The sequence below is a fragment of the Trichomycterus rosablanca genome, chromosome 15 (genome assembly GCF_030014385.1).
Source record: "Trichomycterus rosablanca isolate fTriRos1 chromosome 15, fTriRos1.hap1, whole genome shotgun sequence".
NCBI classification, from domain to species: Eukaryota; Metazoa; Chordata; class Actinopteri; order Siluriformes; family Trichomycteridae; genus Trichomycterus; species Trichomycterus rosablanca.
Genome location: NC_086002.1, coordinates 6,484,217 through 6,496,979, shown reverse-complemented (window position 1 = coordinate 6,496,979; position 12,763 = coordinate 6,484,217). Strand labels below are relative to the sequence as shown.

General features: G+C 39.7%; 1 protein-coding gene across 1 annotated transcript in view; it reads right to left on the bottom strand.

Annotated features, from left to right (window-relative positions):
• LOC134328225 (radixin) overlaps positions 1-12,763 on the bottom strand; it is a 49,492-nt gene that overhangs the window by 4,256 nt on the left and 32,473 nt on the right. Inside the window, exons 4-14 of the mRNA XM_063009302.1 lie at positions 12,403-12,498; positions 10,865-10,987; positions 9,888-10,039; positions 8,064-8,147; positions 7,782-7,928; positions 5,364-5,460; positions 3,762-3,925; positions 2,469-2,599; positions 1,940-2,100; positions 1,258-1,350; positions 87-323 (exon numbers count right to left, since the gene is read on the bottom strand). Coding sequence (XP_062865372.1) covers positions 87-323; positions 1,258-1,350; positions 1,940-2,100; positions 2,469-2,599; positions 3,762-3,925; positions 5,364-5,460; positions 7,782-7,928; positions 8,064-8,147; positions 9,888-10,039; positions 10,865-10,987; positions 12,403-12,498 — 1,485 coding nt within the window. The remainder of the gene's footprint in view (positions 1-86; positions 324-1,257; positions 1,351-1,939; positions 2,101-2,468; positions 2,600-3,761; positions 3,926-5,363; positions 5,461-7,781; positions 7,929-8,063; positions 8,148-9,887; positions 10,040-10,864; positions 10,988-12,402; positions 12,499-12,763) is intronic.

The window sequence follows — 12,763 nt, the reverse complement described above, 5'->3', positions numbered from 1 at the left end:
CATGTTCATTTAAATTCCCGTAACCTAGGTCATTCCAAGCAACAGCTGGCTAATAATCAGGTTGTAAAGGTGAAGCGTGGACTGACCTGGAGCTGCTTCTTGACTCGCTCATTTTTCTGGGCTTCTGTGAGACGGTCCTCCTCCGTATCTAGATGTGCCAGGCCATCGCTGGAGAGTTCGGCGCTGGCCTCGGCACTGCTCTCATCCTGCTCATCGTGCTCGTTCTCTGCTGAACTGCCTGCTGGCACGGCTGGCACCGCTGCAACCATGACGTTCTTCAGTTCCTCTTTGGTCTTCTCCAGGTCCTCCTGTGCTGACAGTGCCTGCAGTAAGAGAAAGGTAGTGATCAGCGTCGTGCTAAAACTACTCCACAAAATTGATGACAACCAATTATAGGTACAGTAATGTATTAGTATGAAAATATGTCATGACAATCAGAACTGGATGTGTGTTAAAAAATGATGCTTATTGTGAGTGTTCGCAGAAGTTGGCTTTTCCCTGATTGGAGTTTAATGGCTTGAACTCTTAACACGAGGTTCAGTCCCATTTCAGCATTATGCAACATAAATCCCAAGAGAACCTCCATTAATTGGAACAGTTCACATCCATTAGGACGTAGGAACAAATGCTGCACCACTTGACCTCCTATCGATCCGCCTCAGTGGTTATTTGAGTGCACAGAGTATGAAATGAAGTGACACATTGAGTGTATGCACTCACTGAGCCCTGAGTCAGAGGCTTTCTTTGTAGATGATGCTTATCTGAGCTGAAATGTACAGATGTGTGCAATCAAAACAAAAGCTGTAATCACACACCAACGATAAAAGTCCTGATCCACATTTTAAAATGACACATTACACACGTCTTTAAGATGAAGGTGGGTTGTTTGTTTCATTCTTAACCCCATGTCAGCTACAATGGCTGTCATGATGGCTAGCTGATAGATTATTTAAACGTCAAGGTGGTGGGTCAATTTTTTTCATGTGCTTATGGTGGTTAAGAGTAAAGACGAAGGTGGTATGCATCAGACTAGGGAGAAAAAAGGGCAAGGGCGCTCGGGTGGTGCTATTATGCTGGCCTACTACTGCCGAGATTTGGATTCGAAAATCTGCTGTACTATCGGCAGACCAGGCATCTACACAGACATGACAGACACCCTGTCCAGGGTATTGCTCTGTGTGACTGGACCAGCTGCGACTCTGACCAGGTTGATAAAAATGAAAGCGTTAGATAAAAATAAAAATAAGCTGGTATTACTTTGTGCTGCCATTCACTGGCCTCGTCTTCCTTTTTCCTCTTTGCTTCTTCCAGCAGGACAATTTTGGCGGTGAACTCTCCCAGTTCTGCAGCCTGTAACGATAACAAAAAACAGAAGGAATAAGCTCAGACACAAAGCCAACACACATGTGCAGAGATAGGCATACGAACACAGACAGACATACAGTCACTGCACGACCAGCAATATGCATCAATACAAGCAAGTAACAGCGTACTGCAAATATAAAAGTAAATAGTCAATTTGTTGTATCTAAAAGTCAATTACTGTAATCGTTTATTTATTTGTTTAATTTTATAACACCATGTCACATTTATGATTTACAGCAGGAATCTGTTTTACGCTAGTTTATTGGTGTTGTGTTGTGTTATATATATATATATATGTTTTCAGTCTTATAACATTAAGGAATTTGAAGATTGTTTCTGTATTATATTAAAAGTTTCTTTTAATGTATTGGGCTTATGTATTTTATGTCTCTGTGCTACTTTGGGCATTCGTTCAGGATGTGTTTTATGGTGATTGGTATGCAACAGTCTTCACAAAGTCTGGAAGTCGACGCTCTTTGCAGGTCACTGAAGCCCCTTCACACCAGACTGATTGGTTTGTTGGATGGTTAAAGAGAGAGAGAGAGAGAGATATATGTATGACATACTGACATACCAGTTGTTCCTGGGTCTTCATCTGATCTGCTGCTTGCTTGGCCAGTGTTGCTCGTGCCTCCTCAGCGGACTGTTTTTCCTTCTCCAGTCTCTCAGCCTCCTCCTTTGCCCTCTGCCTTTCCTGTTCCAGTTCCAGAGCTCGGCGTGTCTGATCTTCCAGCTCTGCACACAAACACATGAAGCTTTTAACCTAAATGATATGCTCATAAAATAAAACATCCAATTTCTTAAATGTCATTTATCACGCATTGTGGTGGGTCAGATTCATTGGACAAAAGAAAGGAAACTTCCCAGACAGGTTGCCAGGTGAAACACACACACACTTATGGCATTTTTTTGTAATTCCAATTAACCTGAGCACCCAGAGTAAACCCACACTTACACAGGGAGAACATGTAAACTCCACACAAAAGGTTTTGGTTTTAGTAAGGTGTGTTTTTTATAATATGATTTGTTAAATAAAATATTTCATAGTAACAAATGTGCGATTGAAAAGAGGGCAATAACTTTTGCAAACCATGCTTTTGTACCTCTCTGTGCTTTTGCCGTTTGCTCTTCAATCTGCCTGAGTCTCTCGATCAGCTCATCTTTCTCACGCTCTATTCTTTCCTTCTCCTTTTCTGCCTGCTCACGCTTCTTCTTTTCGTTTTCGAGTTGAGCCCTTTAAGTTGGAGGAGAGAAAAATGAATAGAAGCTCCTGGTGAGAACAGGGGATGTGGTAAGCTGTGATGCAAGTGCTAAAAGTACAGATGGTTTAAGAACAGCTACTACAGAAAAAAGTTAAACACTGACCGCATGATTTAGCAGTTCAGTTAGAACATTGTTCTTGCTGGTTACTTTTATTTCATAAATCTAATAAGTGAAATAAGCAGTTCAATCAAAATCAATATTTTCTGGTTGAAAATGCTGTTGCTTAAACTGTGGTACATGTACGGTTGCAATCGTATGTTGTAATCTGGCTTTTGTGGTGCGTGTACAGCGGCATTTTATGTTGAATTTGGAGAAACGACTTCTAATATAAGTTGTAGTGACCTATATAAATTGTTCAACTGTTTGACTGCTTTATTGCAAACAGCTGAATGCTTGTAAATTGTGCTAATAAACCTAATTTGCAACAATGTTTAAATAATTCGATTACAACTGAAAGTTTGTCAGTGTTAAACACCAGATGGCCTTGAACATTTTTAGTAAAAGGGGACGGCACTGTGGCTCGTGGATAACACAGTCACCTTACAGCGAGAAGATCCTAGGTTCAGTTTCCAGGTTGAGCAGTCTGGGTCCTTTTTATGTGTAGTTTGCATGTTCTCCCCGTGTCTGTGTGGATTTCCACCGGGAGCTCCGGTTTCCTCCCACATCCCAAAGATGTGTATGTTAGGTAAATTGGAGAAACAAAATTGTCCATGATTTCTGTAATTTATTTGACCTTTTAAAATATCTGCTTAATAAACATAATGTGTTTCTTTTACTGTGTAAGCTCCATGTGTCCCCTTGTGCAAATCTGACCCACAATATTTCAAAGCTCTTCTTCTGATCAAAAGAAAATTCATGTAATAATCTGACAATATTATAACAGATCAGACTGACCTGTGGAGAACATAAAGAAAGAATAAAGAAGCACTAATCTAGGCTACATCATTTTATGTTGTGAAAAAAGTTAAACATGTTCTTCAACCAGCCACTAGATGGCATCAGAGGAACTTCTCCACTAGTCTTTCATTGGAATGCTAATTCTTGTTTTGACCTTCACCTACTTTTCACAGAGCAGATATGTGTAACACAGACACCCAGACTAGAACCTGTGTGGCTTATTTGGGTGGATGTACCTTTCCATTTGTTTTTGATGTTTCTCCTCTCTGGCCTGAGCTTTCATCTGCTGCACCTCAATGGTATCTGGCTTTCTTCTCCTCATATAAAGCTCATGGTTACCCATGCACAGCGCAAGGATGCGCTTGTTGATCCGCAACCGTGGTGCGTAGAAGACAAAATCCTGTAATAAAAAAAAACAAATATATCACATTTATGATCGAGTGTGTTTGGGGTGTGTATGGGAATGGAGTAAAGTGTGGCAGAGCTACAGTAAAGTTCACTTACATATGAACTAACCTTAATATTTTAGTTTATTCTAGTCTGTTAATTTTAGTTTACGCTTGGTCTGTCTTGTTTTTTGCAGTGACATTTACAGTATTGATGGCAACGAAGTTCTCTTTTCCAAAAACACTTTCTTCTGTGATATACTGTACATTTATTTATTTGAGTTTTTACACCACTTTATGCACTTGATTTGCTGTACATTTAAACTGAATACTGGATTAGTAATCAAAAAATTGCTGGTTTAAGTCCCACTTCCAGGTCGCCATTGTTGGGCCCTTAAACAAAGCCCTTAACCTTTAATTGCTCAGACTGTACTTCTTTTCACCAGGTGATTTTTCACACAGCACAGTATCACAAACAGAGAGCCACACACGCCATCTGCGATCAATCACGGCTTGTGAAGGTGCCTTGAATCTCTGCTTTATCACTGTCCCTCTCCTTTACACACACAGCCAATCATGCAGTGTAGGCACCTGGCCAGCCATTATCACAACTGAGATTCCAACTTGGGCAAAAATGACAATGCTGTGCAAATTTACAGACACTTTATGTCTAATAATATATGTAGAAACAATAGCTATTGTGGCAATAACACAATCAATTAGATTATTATAATATAATGATGTTTGTTTGTTAATTAGGATTTTAACGTCATGTTTTACACTTTGGTCACATTGATGACAGGAACGGTAGTTACTCATCACACAAAGTTATATTGAACACAGTCATGGACAATTTAGTATCTCCGATTCACCTCACTTGCATGTCTTTGGACTGTGGGAGTAAACCCGGAGCACCCATACGCACGCATACACTGGGAGAACATGCAAACTCCACACAGAAAGGACCCGGACCACCCCACCTGGGGATCGAACCCAGGACCTTCTTGCTGTAAGGCGACAGTGCTACTCACTTAGCTTAATGATGTAATTCTAGTTCATGTAACAAAAAAAATTAAACATTTCTCGTTCTGTTTGTCAAGCGTTTAGATATTACATAAACCTAATTATGTTAATGCTTAGCATATGCTTAACCTATAGAAAGTCTGAATGTCACAACCATACTGCTGAATTAGCTCTTTATAAATGTAGGGTGAATTTTATTTTCATACATTTCTAACTATTTATTACACTATTATCTTTAAGGTGTAAGACCATGATGGAGAGATGATTGTTCCTAAGCTAAAATGCTTCGGTTTTAAAATTTTGCCGGATGTTTTTTTTTTTTCCTGCAGCTGCTACATATTAGAAGTGTATAAACAATACAGTTTTTAGGGATCTTTTTAAATCCCAAATTTTTTTATGTTAATTCATTCCCTGGTTAAGACCACTTACTGGTGCTTTCTTATCAATGGGCTTGATGACAAATTTCTTGTCGTTGAAGGAAATGTTGCGGATCTCGCTCCAGGGGAAGCCGATCTTCGGTGTGAGCCTAAAAACAAAAACATTTGTTAAAATTAGTTTTGGTTAAAACAACAGTGGATTACAGTACTGACGTCCTATTCTGAGTCTGGCCAGCAGATGGAACCAGGCTTCGATTGTACAATTACACACTGATCAGCTTTAGCTTTAGATCTGTAATTAGCGAGTAATCTCCTGTGGAACTTCCAGTAAGGACTGTGGGGTTACTTCAAAGATCCATTACTCACTTACTCACTGAGACCTTAAGGGTTTTTTTATGTTAATTCATAACATAAAAAAGCTTATTTAGGAAGCTTATTTAGGGCATAAGAAGCTTATTTAGGGCACTACTCATCCACAAAAAAAACATTTAGGTGTACTAAAACATCTACATATCAAAACGCTTGACTGGTGTGGCACAATCATTATTTTTTTAAGGAAAAAGGATGTGACCCAATGACCATGTGCCGTTTCAGACCCTTTTTTGTAAGTACGGGTCACACACGAGTTATCCTCCACTGAGATACACTCGACCCTGGTACATCCGTTTCAAAGCTCTTATTGTTAAAGCCAAAAATAACACAGTCCTCTTTGTCGACACGTCTACCAAATCTCTCTCTGTAAGCTTTTTTCCTGAAAGAGGGTTTATGCCACTAATTTCAACGTCCAAAAAACCCGACTTTACTGAAACTGGATCATTTGGATAAACACACTGAATCATGAACTCAGGGTTTTGTCCAAGTTGTGGTAACTGTATTACATAGAGAACATTACACCACCTCAGTGGAGATTCTGACATGTTGCATTTTCGTGACTGATGCAGCACTTTTCTATTCCATGCAGCAATCTCAAAAAGTACTACAAATCCAACAGACGGAAGATAAAAGGGTAAGCATGGCTTGTACTGTAACCTCTTTTGTCTACCAGTGTTTACAAGGCTGTGGTTCAGCATGATCATTTGACTATTTTGGATACATTTTATGGTCAGCAGTGTGAACACCCCTCCTGACTGCTGGGTTCATTTCACACACACACTCTTTGCTGACAGCTGTATAAAATCTTTTTTATAGGTCCTTTTCTGTTTCAGAATGACTGTGCCCCATGCAAAAAGCAAGATTTTATAAAGACAGAACTTGACATCTGAACTCAGCCACATTAAACACCTTTGGAAAAACCTCTGGACTGGCACATATTCCCATAGACACAGTTTAAAATCTTGAAGAGACACCTCTAAGAAAAGACGAGTGCTTTTACCACTCTGTGAAGAACCACAGTTGCATATTACAGCATATGGATCAGGAAATGGATTTTCTGGTCATACATACAATCCAAAATTATTGAGACTTAATTAAATAGATACTAAAGACGTTCTGTCTGATCTGACTACAGTTTTAGTAGCAAGACTCAAGACTTGAAGTTTGTGGTCAGATAAAAACAAAAACATTGGTATAAATGTTTTCTATCTGTATACACAGACCAGGCATAACATTATGACCACTGACAGGTGCAGTGAATAACACTGATTATCTCTTCATCACGGCACCTGTTAGTGGGTGGGATATATTAGTGAATATTTTATCCTCAAAGTTGATGTGTTAGAAGCAGGAGCGAGTTTGACAAGGGCCACATTGTGATGGCTAGACGACTGGGTCAGAGCATCTCCAAAACTGCAGCTCTTGTGGGGTGTTCCCGGTCTGCAGTGGTCAGTATGTATCAAAAGTGGTCCAAGGAAGGAACAGTGGTAAACCGACGACAGGGTCATGGGCGGCCAAGGCTCATTGATGCACGTGGGAAGTGAAGGCTGTCCAACATACGAGCTACTGTAGCTTAAACTGCTGAAGTTAATGCTGGTTTTGATAGAAAGGTGTCAGAATACACAGTGCATCACAGTTGCAGGGCTGTTTTGGCAGCAAAAGGGGGACCAACACAATATCAGGAAGGTGGTCATATTGTTATGCCTAACTGGTGTATTTTGAAACCTATGAGACAAAAGTGTTACAAACTTATTTTGCCTCTCTTACCATCCTTTCATTGTGCATCAGGCAAAACAGCATTGTAAGGATCAGGGTTTTTTATTACAATGCCGGTCATTTTATCTTATTAACAACTGTCCCAACAGTGGATTTGTGCTTTGTCAGCTATGCAGCTATCACTAATTATCTAATTTACAACAGTCAGCACCACACTTTGCTGAATAAATTGTTATTATTAAATTAACTCTGCATTTATTTTATTTAAAAGTTGATAAATAACTTGGGACTGTTTTACACCATCAACAAAAACACTGACGTTTCTGCTCATCTCATTTCTAGCCCACAGTCCTGGGATGAGTTTCAGTCTAGCGTAACTCACTTGTCTTCATGTTCGTAAATATTAAGACCCAGAGCGTCCACGCCCAGCCACAGCTCGGTACCCTTCTTATTCTTGATCTCAAAGTAGTTCACACCGTACATCTCCAGATCTTGAGCGATCTTGAGATACTCCATCATAGAGTCTTCTCTGCAAACACAAAGCACACAGACAGCTCAGGATCAGACACGAACAGTGTACAGAGCTACGAGAAACACAAACAGACGTGCAGCTGGTAGCTTTTATGAGTGTGCTGTGTGGGTGACTGGTGAAAACAGTAATTACCTGAGCATGCCTCTGTGCTCCTCATGCCAGGTCTGTATTCTCTCTTCCCACTGTTCTTTGGTCAACTTGTGCTGCTCTAGAACTCTGAACACAAGAAAAAGATGCCCAATCAACACTCAAGACGAACTCTAGACTCAAAAAGGTAATTAATTTACGTTTATACGGTTATATTGATTTCATGGTTTATATTTATTATGATTTTAGCCTCATGTTACACACATTTCACACACAAGTCTTTAATGTCAAGCACAGTCATTGACAATTTTGTATCTCCAATTCACCTTGCATGTTTTTGGACTGTGGGAGGAAACTGGAGTTCACGGAGGAAACCCACACAGAAACAAAGAGAACATGCAAACTCCTCACAGAAAGGACCCAGACTGCTCCACCTGAGAATCGAACCCAGGACCTTCTTGATGTGAGATGACAGTGCTACCCAACATGCCGCCCAGAAAAATATTTTTTAAATGTAAAAATAAAACTGTGAGCAATATTATTTGTAGGTGAAATAAGTCATACATGTTATGATAGAATCCTTGAACAAAACTTTTATTTTGGACCAAAAACATTTCTTTAATAGTGACTTAGCGTTTCAGGTGCAGGAGTATAGCTCAGCAGTTAAAGTACTGGTCTAGTACCCAGAAGGCTGCTGGTTCAAACTATACAACTGTAAAGTTATCACTTCTAGGCTTTGGAAGGCCTTCATCCCTAAACTGCTCAAATTGTATAAGGTCACAATTAAGTCAGCTTGAATTAAAGCATCTTTTAAATGCCATAAATTATTCAAAAGCTGTTTCCTTTAGCCCTTCTTAAACAAAACATCAATAACATACACATGCTCTATAACTCGGCTATTAGGCGGCAACCTACCAGGTAGCAACCCAGAGCTGAAACGCTTAGTAAACTGACACTTAACCTTGGTCATGGCCTAGTACTGTTGTCTGAAAAATACTGGTTTAGTTCATGTGTAAACAAAAGCATTTAATTAGTCACCTGATTGTGTAAAACTAATCTAGAGCAGAAAAATACCTGCTAATTAAAATAACTGAAAAATTAAAGCACAGGCCTAGTAAAGAGTCCAATACAGAATCATTTGTAAATGAATCAGAAGAGAATTAGTATTATAAATGAGTCATTAAGCAAAGTAAAGACTCAACTGATATACAAACTATTTTAAGTTTAAATTTCCAACAGATTTAGTGGAACAGGTTGTGTGTGTGTGTGTGTGCGCGTGTGTGGTGGGGGTGTAATGGAGGGGGAGGCAACCTGATATAGTGCAGTATAAAGCCATGATGTGACTAACACATATCTGCATCATTACCAGTAAAGGCAGGGGTTCTTATAACCGGCAACCTGTGCCAAATGAGGGTGTGGCCGGCACTTTTCTTTTTTTTTTTTACCTATGGCCGGATATTTTTCTACATTACACATACAAAAAGGCTGGCAACCGCTGGGTTACGGAAACTCAAAGTTTAGATATGTTTTGAAGGTGAAAGTGACTACAGTCTTCCATTCGAGTCAGAGGCCCACACAAGGTGATCTAGTAAACTCTCAAATGCTTGCCAAGAGACCGGGTCGTTTAATTATAGCCCTCATGACACATGCCAATGTTTTTGACACTACTTATTCAATGAAGACCACATATCTCTAATAATGCAGTCATAACCTCACCAAATTGTGTACATGTCCACATAATGTGTCAATAATCCAATAATAGCTGAAAGGGTCCATGCTTTCCATGCTCATTACATAAAATATCAGATCATGGGCGTGACATTTATTCAATATAAAGCACGTTACACTGTAAGCTTCACTATGGCTCACCTCTGTGGCAGCAGCCTGTCATTGGCAAGGTAGCCGGGCTTTTGAACCTCCTTATTATAGTCGCCGTATTTGGCCTGGACGGAGTAGGAAGCCAGAAGCACTGCCGTCTCAGGAGGGCAATAATTCTCATCATTCAGAATAGATTCCTTCACCTGAAAAGCAGCAAAGTAGCTTAGTTGGGCTTGATAATCTAAGGGAGATTCATTAGAACACCTTTATCAGTCATATATACACATACAGTACAGACTTCGTTGGAAGCTGGGGTCAGAGTGCAGGGGAAGACATCATACAGCATCCCAGGACCAGAGAGAGTTAAAGGTCTTGCTCAAGGGCCCAATAGTGACTGCATTGCAGAGCCACAAGCTTCTAGCTGGTAACCCAAAGATCTACCCCTGGGTTACCACTTCAGTTAGATATGCACATTTAAAGTTTGCTTTCTAATTTCTTTTAAATCACCATGTAAAATGTAGTGCATTTTATCTAATAATACATGTTTTTAAGAGCTGAAAGAATCCAAAGTACCCGGAGACTAAAAAAAAAAAAAAAAAAACACTCTGCCATAGAAGAAGCATGCAAAACTCAGAGGCAAGAATAAAACCCAGCTCCTCAGGTCTCATGCTGCTACACACACTGCCCGCTGTAGAGACAGACTGGCATCATCAAATGTAATTTAAGACTTTATGCAAATTGCATGGCTTTATGCAAATGGTGAACTAAACATTTGTTTGAGCAATTGTTTGAATAGATTGTACATGAGCAGATTTGCTCTCACTCTTATGCAATGTAATGTTCAGGGTGTGTTCATGTGAACACACCCTGAACAGGGAGCCAATCCATCACAGAGCTGCTGACACATTGCTAAAAGTCTGGTCCAGTTTTTCATGAAAGGTAAGTCAATTAGTTAGTCCCAGAGTTGAATCTCTGATTTAAGACCTAAAACTAAACTACAGCCCTGTCATCCCAATGTACTCGTTTACCTGCAGGAAGAAAAGACGCTGTGTGATCTCCTGAATCAGCTCTTCAGAGACATCCTCTGGAAAGAACTTTGATCGGAACTTGAACTGCAAAGGGTTCTCCTTCTTCACGTCCTGCTGGGTTACCTGCAGAACAAACACAGACAAGGTTACACAAAAACAACATGATGAAATTATTTTGTTAATAAACTTTCTTTCTGATTCAGTTCAGTTTGCAGCAAGTCTAGAGCTCATTTACTTGAAGCAGGAAGAGATATTTAAATGTTAAATGTGCTAGTAAAACAGACTTCATGTTGCACTGTTACACACGTCAGTCCATTTAAAATAAAACTTTAATTAAAACATGAATGTGTGGAATCAGTTCTGATCAAGAGAAATTCTTCACTTTAGTTTAAAAAGATTAACCTGCTTGTACTGACTGCAACAGGTAAAACAAAACAATGATTAATCAAAAGTTCTGTAAACAAAGGGTCAGCAGATTGAACCTTAACATGCCATTAGGCAGCATGGATATCTGCTCCAAACATGTTTGGATTTTTTCTAATTACCAAAAAGTCTTGCCTGCATGAAAAAAAAAGTAAATCATAAGAAAAACGTCTGATTAGGCTCTCAGGTGGCTCCGCTAACCCACTACAGATTTGGTTTTGAATCTCAGCTGTGCTATTGACCCGTAGGTCGTCTACACCAGGGTTTCTTAAACCTTGGGTCAAGACCCTTGGGTGGGTTGAGAGCCCAAATAATGGGTTGCACAGAAAAATAATAATAATTAAAAACAAATTTTTGCAAACACAAAATAAACGTGTACATGAACACCCCCTTGTGGAGGCTTTGTTACATCTTGTAAACCACAGTGGGACCAGATTGCCAAAAATCTTGGACAAAATGTGGGTTGCTTAAAAAAACTCTGGTCTACACAGACACGTCTGACTATTTTTAATGGAGGGATGACCAAAGCTTTGCGATGGACTGCCACCCTGTCCAGTGCGTGTTCATACCTCGTACTTAATGATTCCAGATAAAACTGGACCGCAACCTTGCCAGGATAAAGCAGTTGATAAAAATAAAATTTTATTCTTTTTGACCCAAAACAAGGAGCTAAGTCACTAAGGACCAGGGTTTGTAATACCTCACTAGACTGTGAGCACTTCATGCCCAGAACTGGCATAAATGTGTTCCACACCAAAATGTGCCATCATATGCGACCACCTTGAGTGGGCCAGAGTGGGATTATTTTACTCTTTCATTAAGCACTTACTTTTTTTACTCTGTCTTTCTTACACACTCATACATGTGGCTCAGAAGTAAGAACACATGATACCCATGAGAGTGCTAAGCTGAGCTTCACTTAATGAAAGTGCGCGCCAACAAACACACACACACCAGAAGTTTACAGCCTGGAGGCTCTTTTTTATTGCCTGGCAGCACAAAGCAGGAAGCCAGTTAAACTGCACATCTGAGGTTTGGGTTTACCGCAAGCTAATGGCAGCTGTAGTTTCAGAGCTGGCATGGGCATTGGAAATGACCAGAGGGAAAGGACTCACCTTTTTATTGAGCTTTAGCCATGTGGTGTAGCCCTTGCTGTCTGTGTACTGTAGCCCAAAAAACCAGACCTCACGCAGCCCCACAGTCTTCACCACCTAAAGAAACAGAACAGATATGAGTCAGAAATGTGATGCAACACAAAGAAAAGTCAAACTAAACCATGCGTCATCTAAATAGATTCCGATTAAGGTTTTATTTATTTATTTGGATGTTTTACGCTGTGCTTACATGTAATTCTCATATTTTAGTTTATAGTCCTTGTCAAGTGTTGTTCTTTAGATACGCTCCTTTATACCAGTTTTTTCTAAAAACTCAAGAACTATTTTAATTTCAGCTTGATTAAAGATTTGTGTCATATAC